The sequence below is a fragment of the Nanorana parkeri genome, unplaced genomic scaffold (assembly GCF_000935625.1).
Source record: "Nanorana parkeri isolate BGI_ZX_2015 unplaced genomic scaffold, ASM93562v1 scaffold40, whole genome shotgun sequence".
Classification (NCBI taxonomy): Eukaryota; Metazoa; Chordata; class Amphibia; order Anura; family Dicroglossidae; genus Nanorana; species Nanorana parkeri.
The window spans coordinates 1,552,878-1,560,326 of NW_017306308.1; the positions used below are offsets into that span (position 1 = coordinate 1,552,878).

At 35.7% G+C, this 7,449-nt stretch overlaps 1 protein-coding gene across 1 annotated transcript in view; it reads right to left on the minus strand.

Moving 5' to 3' along the window:
• Positions 1 to 221: 221 nt before the first annotated feature.
• Positions 222 to 7,449, minus strand: part of PRDM6 (PR/SET domain 6) — a 119,715-nt gene continuing 112,487 nt past the window's right edge. The window contains exon 8 of the mRNA XM_018571095.1: positions 222 to 1,046. Coding sequence (XP_018426597.1) covers positions 932 to 1,046 — 115 coding nt within the window. The 3' untranslated portion in view covers positions 222 to 931. The remainder of the gene's footprint in view (positions 1,047 to 7,449) is intronic.

The following is a 7,449-nucleotide window of genomic DNA, read 5'->3' on the forward strand; positions in this document are numbered from 1 at the left end:
TGCTTGTTGTACTTCACATAACTATTTTCTTTGATGTATTTTCTCTGAATCAGAGCTTTATTGTCAAAACCTGTTCCCTGTGAACTTCAGTTTTGAAAGGAGGGGAAACTTTCATTTCAGAGACAACCTACTTTTTTGCTCATCAATACACACTACATGTATACATTTATATATTTATTTGTAATATTGCAACATATTTACTTCCCCCAAACTATCCCACATATCATAAACAATGTCTTTGAAACCTTTAACATGAAAAGTGCACAAAGTATGGTTTGTAATCAGGTTCAGTAGATGATGGAAGTGTGAAATGTCCTCTTTGGTCAGACAATGGCTTGAGTGTTTCAGAAATGGCTCCACCTCACAACAATATCTGGACACACAGATCATCAACGTCAACTTGTAACTACGATGAAACAAAAGCACAAACTGTGGTATTCTTCCAGTCCTCCAAACTAAACTGTGTCCCATCCATGTCATCTGCATTTAAATAATTCCTCGGCCGCTGTGTTTAGAGCAATGGCATCATGCTACAAAAAGGTGCATTTCTAAACAAGTCCATATGTATTCATTGTCATATATATGTGGGCAAGAAAAATGTAACTGAGCCTTTACTTTGGTATTAAATAACATTTTTTCTTTACAAAAAAGTATTTAGAAATAAAGCTATGTATAGATGATGGGACTGAAAAGGTTAAGTCCCCTTGTCCTTTAAAATATGTTTCACCCCCACTCATAAATAAATAATGTCTTTCTTGGTCTCTCTTCCATGCCAAGATCAATATCTCTTAACATCTTACTTATTTTATTACTGCTTTTGGTTTTCTGGGCCTGATTGAAAGTTGTTCAGAGGAAATCTTTGGTTTTGCTTAAGTGTCCGTGACATTTAATCATGACTTTCCTTGCAGTTTAATTCCAACCAGTCAATCAGTTAATCCACTTCAATTGATTCTGTGCTCTCCGTTATCGGCTTGCATTCATTGGGCATCCTCTGATGTCGACTCAGCTGTGTAGCTTGTGTGAAGCTCCTCTCGCACCTCTCACATCTAGAAAAGACAAGAGAGAAAAAATAAGACCACGGATCCTCGCTTTTGGGTGTCAGAAGTTTTCTCACCATGTCTAATAAGAACAGACACTCAAAAGTGGCTTCAGGTTTCACTATTCCTAAAGGTTTAATTGGTGGCTACTAGCAGTGTCTTAGTAACTATGATAGGGCATGGCCCGTCTGATTCAGATCAGAAGAATCTGTCAATAGAAAGGGGAAGGTGATTTCTCCAGAGAGGCCTGTCTTGTCCCTGCACTGATCACTGTCACATCAAATAGATAAAGAACAAAAAGAGATTTTTAGGAAAGAGCCATCAAAGAAGCGGCTTATCTGCGGTTTTCTGCTCTGTAACCTCCAGAAAAAAATTGATGACAAATAGAATTTCACCTCCTGCTAATTTAAAATCTGGAATTCAATATCTGAGGTCCTCAAGAGCTGCAAAGTGAAAAACAAGTAAAAAATAGGAATAATATATGATGAAAAAGAACTGCAATGTGATTATATTCAAACATTTATTATGTTTAAATCATATACTTCTGTTCATGGACAATTTACCTAAAAACTATTTTTGGTTCTCAAGCAACATAAACATTTTTTTTAGAATATTAGATAAATTTGAATATTGATCATTAGGGTGACTACGATTCCAAAATGAGTTTAAATTTAAAGAAAAGGCAAACCACTTTAAATAGTGTTAGGACAGGATTATTTAATCTGTACACCTTGGTTATTGTTATTGATTAGATTTATGTATAACAGGTGGTGAAAGATGTTGTGAGTAAAATTATATTGCATTCTGCAATTAAATGTAAAGACCGGTTAGGATGCTGAATGCTTTCTGGCAAGTAGAGTGGAGTTCAAGAGCGTAGGATAAGAAAAAGTTAAGGTATTTAAATGTTTGTTGGAACATATTACTAGGGAAGAACAAAGACGTTTGTGAGCAAAGTCTAAGCTCAAGTTAGGTGTACACCTGAGATTGGAGACTGTACACATTGTTATTTTTCTTCTGTTCATGATAGCTCCAGCAAAATTTTAATTGTGTTAACAGTTCAATCCTACATGGCAGATTAGAAGCCCAAGAAAAAGACCAGTGGTTCGGGACCTATGAGGCTTCAGTCAAACTGCAATATTGTAGCGTTGTCATTCTGACAAAGGACAAGTGCACCAGACTTTAGAACAGTTGGTGAGGCAGGTCACCCAAGACCTTATTGTCCCCTGTTGCCATTTCATTCTGACTTTCTGAAGACTAATTAAACCAATAAAAATGAAAACCTATTGGTTTTCGTCTCATTTGCAGGATATTGTCGGCCCATAAAGTCTAGCTCCTTTATAAACGCATTTAATCTGCTTTACCAAGTAATAAACCAAAGCAATAAAAAATAATTGATTGCAATAACTTATGTAAAATTGGTCTATTCTTTCTGGGACTTTGATGGTGCATGTTATGTATTTTGGAAAGCAAATGTTTGATCTCAAAGTTTCTATGCTAGCTATGTATTCCCAGATTAGTCTGAATTATTTGCTGGATATAACAGTATTATGTTAATCATACACAACAGGTCATTCTGAAATTAATGTTCAGACAAAAATACAGACATTTAGAAGAAAGCTCCTTTCAAGAGTGTGGGTGAGCTTGAAGAAACTGTCAGTGATTACCATTGAGCTATAAATTCAGTTGGTTCCAGACCACAGCTATTATATCGTTCTGAGGTAATGTGAGACAGTTCTGTGTACTTGAAATTGTCTCATGTTTCCAGCATATAAGACTACTTTGTACTGTAGGTCAGTACAACCTGGCCAATGCATGTCAATGGCAATAAATTGTTTATAGGATCCAATCCAACAAGCATGTGAAAGTTAACACAACATTAAAACTTGTTGTGCATGGGATAGGTTTCACACTATATTCAAATGCTCATAAGGAGGATAGAGGGAGATATTCATACACATAATATACCTGTATAAACTGCAGCAAGTCTTTAGATGGGGTAGCTGCATTTGTTTTCTTTTATCGTGCTTGTTTTCCTTAATTTGTGTCTAGTAATCCTGTGAATAACACATTTATTTTCCCTGGTAGCTATGTTAATTTCTCCTCTCTTCCATCAAGGGAGCCATGGTTGCCACTGGAGTTCAAACATGTCTGGCTTCATTCATTTACATTACATTGAGAATGATAGGATTAGTAGCTCTGGTGTTGAACCAGGTTGCTTCTGAGTAGGACTACAAGCTGAGGGCCAATAGACATTTTACCAGCATGTTCCACCGTAGTCACCTTGCCCAGCAAAGCCTTCTGCCTGCATAATGACCTGAATCTCCTCTCTTTATTAAGTTGGCCGACAACGGCCATGGGAGGGAGGATCACCTCCAACATCTCATTTTTTTTTGTGGCTAACTGCTGTAATTGGCTTAACAGTGACTGAGCTTACTAAAGGTGCCTTAGACAAAGGATAAATATCTGTTATCCACAATCCACTTGTACCATGCACAGCCAACATTTTCTTTGTAAAATAAAGTACACTACGTTATAGAAGGCAGAATACAACACACAAATACACTTAAAAGAAAAAAAATGTTATACACATACAGCAAAGTCTGCACAGAAACTGTTTTAATATAATAAATATATGCTAAGACTGTTGGTCACATGAAACAACCATTTTACTGTGTCACTTGTGGTGTTACTTCTACTTATTCAGCTTTTTTTTTAAACATTGCTTCTATCTTTTTGTCACATTTACTATGACAGATAGTTATTTTGTGACATGCACATATTCAGGTGAAACTCGATTAATTCGAATATCGTGCAAAAGTCATTGCAGTAAGTGCTGCAAAAGGGGCCCAAACCAAGTACTGAGTACATATGCATGCTTGTACTTTTCAGAGGTCAGATATTGTTCATGTACAATCCTTGTTTTATTGATTGCATGTAATAATCTACTTTTTTGAGGTTGTGGATTTGGGGTTCTTGGGGTTTTCATGAGCTGTAAGCCATAATCATCACAATTATGACAAATCACGGCTTGAATTATCTTGCTTTGCATGTAATAAGTCTATCTCATATATTAGTTTCACCTTTTAAGTTGCATTAGTGAAATAAATTAACTTTGCACGATATTCTAATTATTCGAGTTTCACCTGTACATATCTCATACTTTTAAACACACATACACTATATGGCCAAATGTTTGTGGACACCTGACAATTACCACCTATATGAGGTTGTTGAACATCCCATCTAAAACCATGGACATTATTATGAATTTGGCCCTCTCCTCCATGGCTATAATAGCCTTCACTTCACTCCACTCACTCTAGGATGACTTTCCACAACATTTTGGACAGTGTCTGTGGTAATTCATGCCCATTCAGTCAAAAGAGAATTTGTGAGGTCAGGTACTGATGTTGAAAGAGAAGAACTTTTGGTGTTTCTTGAGGTTAAGGTCAAGTTACTCAAGTTCCTTAACATTAACCCATCAAACCAAAAGGGTTGATCGTCTATACAGATCACTCAAGTTCCTCAACATTAACTCATTAAACCATATCTATATGAATCTGGCTTTGTACATAAGGTAATAGTCATGGCTATTACTAGAAAATTAAAAGTGTAGTATTATCTAAAATGTCTTTGTATGCTGCAGCATTAACAGTACCATTCACCAGAAACACCCGAACACAATAATTTAGAAGGGTGTCCTCATACTTTGGCCACATAGTGTAGGTATGATGGTCAGGTGTCCACAAACTGTTTTGGCCATATAGTGTACATAAAAAAACCAACACTAATGAACTTCTCTTAGGGTCCCTCATTAATATCTGTTACACTTGTTTTACAGCATGTGAACTGTTTGTGTACTCTGACTTTTAATTAAAGAGTAGTTTAAATGGCTTCTGTATTCCATTAGGTGCACAGGTCCATTTTAATGTTTCACTTTATTCATGCTTATCTGCGTTCAAACCTGCACAAAATATATTGTATTAAAAATGCATTAGAGCATTCCCTGGAATATATAACTCTAGAATTTGGGCTATATATATATATATATATATACACCTCCAACATCTCATTTTTTTTTGTGGCTAACTGCTGTAATTGGCTTAACAGTGACTGAGCTTACTAAAGGTGCCTTAGACAAAGGATAAATATCTGTTATCCACAATCCACTTGTACCATGCACAGCCAACATTTTCTTTGTAAAATAAAGTACACTACGTTATAGAAGGCAGAATACAACACACAAATACACTTAAAAGAAAAAAAATGTTATACACATACAGCAAAGTCTGCACAGAAACTGTTTTAATATAATAAATATATGCTAAGACTGTTGGTCACATGAAACAACCATTTTACTGTGTCACTTGTGGTGTTACTTCTACTTATTCAGCTTTTTTTTTAAACATTGCTTCTATCTTTTTGTCACATTTACTATGACAGATAGTTATTTTGTGACATGCACATATTCAGGTGAAACTCGATTAATTCGAATATCGTGCAAAAGTCATTGCAGTAAGTGCTGCAAAAGGGGCCCAAACCAAGTACTGAGTACATATGCATGCTTGTACTTTTCAGAGGTCAGATATTGTTCATGTACAATCCTTGTTTTATTGATTGCATGTAATAATCTACTTTTTTGAGGTTGTGGATTTGGGGTTCTTGGGGTTTTCATGAGCTGTAAGCCATAATCATCACAATTATGACAAATCACGGCTTGAATTATCTTGCTTTGCATGTAATAAGTCTATCTCATATATTAGTTTCACCTTTTAAGTTGCATTAGTGAAATAAATTAACTTTGCACGATATTCTAATTATTCGAGTTTCACCTGTACATATCTCATACTTTTAAACACACATACACTATATGGCCAAATGTTTGTGGACACCTGACAATTACCACCTATATGAGGTTGTTGAACATCCCATCTAAAACCATGGACATTATTATGAATTTGGCCCTCTCCTCCATGGCTATAATAGCCTTCACTTCACTCCACTCACTCTAGGATGACTTTCCACAACATTTTGGACAGTGTCTGTGGTAATTCATGCCCATTCAGTCAAAAGAGAATTTGTGAGGTCAGGTACTGATGTTGAAAGAGAAGAACTTTTGGTGTTTCTTGAGGTTAAGGTCAAGTTACTCAAGTTCCTTAACATTAACCCATCAAACCAAAAGGGTTGATGGTCTATACAGATCACTCAAGTTCCTCAACATTAACTCATTAAACCATATCTATATGAATCTGGCTTTGTACATAAGGTAATAGTCATGGCTATTACTAGAAAATTAAAAGTGTAGTATTATCTAAAATGTCTTTGTATGCTGCAGCATTAACAGTACCATTCACCAGAAACACCCGAACACAATAATTTAGAAGGGTGTCCTCATACTTTGGCCACATAGTGTAGGTATGATGGTCAGGTGTCCACAAACTGTTTTGGCCATATAGTGTACATAAAAAAACCAACACTAATGAACTTCTCTTAGGGTCCCTCATTAATATCTGTTACACTTGTTTTACAGCATGTGAACTGTTTGTGTACTCTGACTTTTAATTAAAGAGTAGTTTAAATGGCTTCTGTATTCCATTAGGTGCACAGGTCCATTTTAATGTTTCACTTTATTCATGCTTATCTGCGTTCAAACCTGCACAAAATATATTGTATTAAAAATGCATTAGAGCATTCCCTGGAATATATAACTCTAGAATTTGGGCTATATATATATATATATATATATCCAGCTAGACTTCAGAAGCAGTTAAGCACATATTGCATATAAATAAGTTGTATTTTCCTTGATTGTCTCTGGGAATATTCTTAGCAGCCTGCTCTACTGTTAAAAACTGCACTGTGATCTTGACGAATGTAAAATGTCAGCATTAATGTATCAGACCTATCAGCTCAATGAAAATAACTCAGAAGTATTGATTGTCTAATGATTTTTGGGGTATTCATTAACGTCTATGGGCAGATCATCCTCTCTGAACGCCTGGAGTGCTGATGACACATTAGTGTATTGCTGATTGTTTATTAGAAAACTGATTAGTTAGTGGATGGTGTACCAAAATATACTACCTTTTACTGCATGATAAACTTGGAATAGAGGCATTTACTACATTTACAACTTTCTTAGTGCTTAAATGCCATTACACAGTTCTGTATTCCCTTTCCCTTATCTCCTATTGCACATGCTAAATGATGAAAAGGATTTATGATCCCTGTGACCCTCAAGACTGCACATATTTTTTCTTGTGTATCAATCTGTAAAGTGCTGTGTAATATGTTGGGGCTATATAAATGCTGGGAATAAATATCAGTGTAGTATAGGAGTATAGGAGCAGGTAAAGGAACCCGGAGGCTCTCACTGGTTGCTTTCAGCAGGAAGCACATAACTAAATTGTTG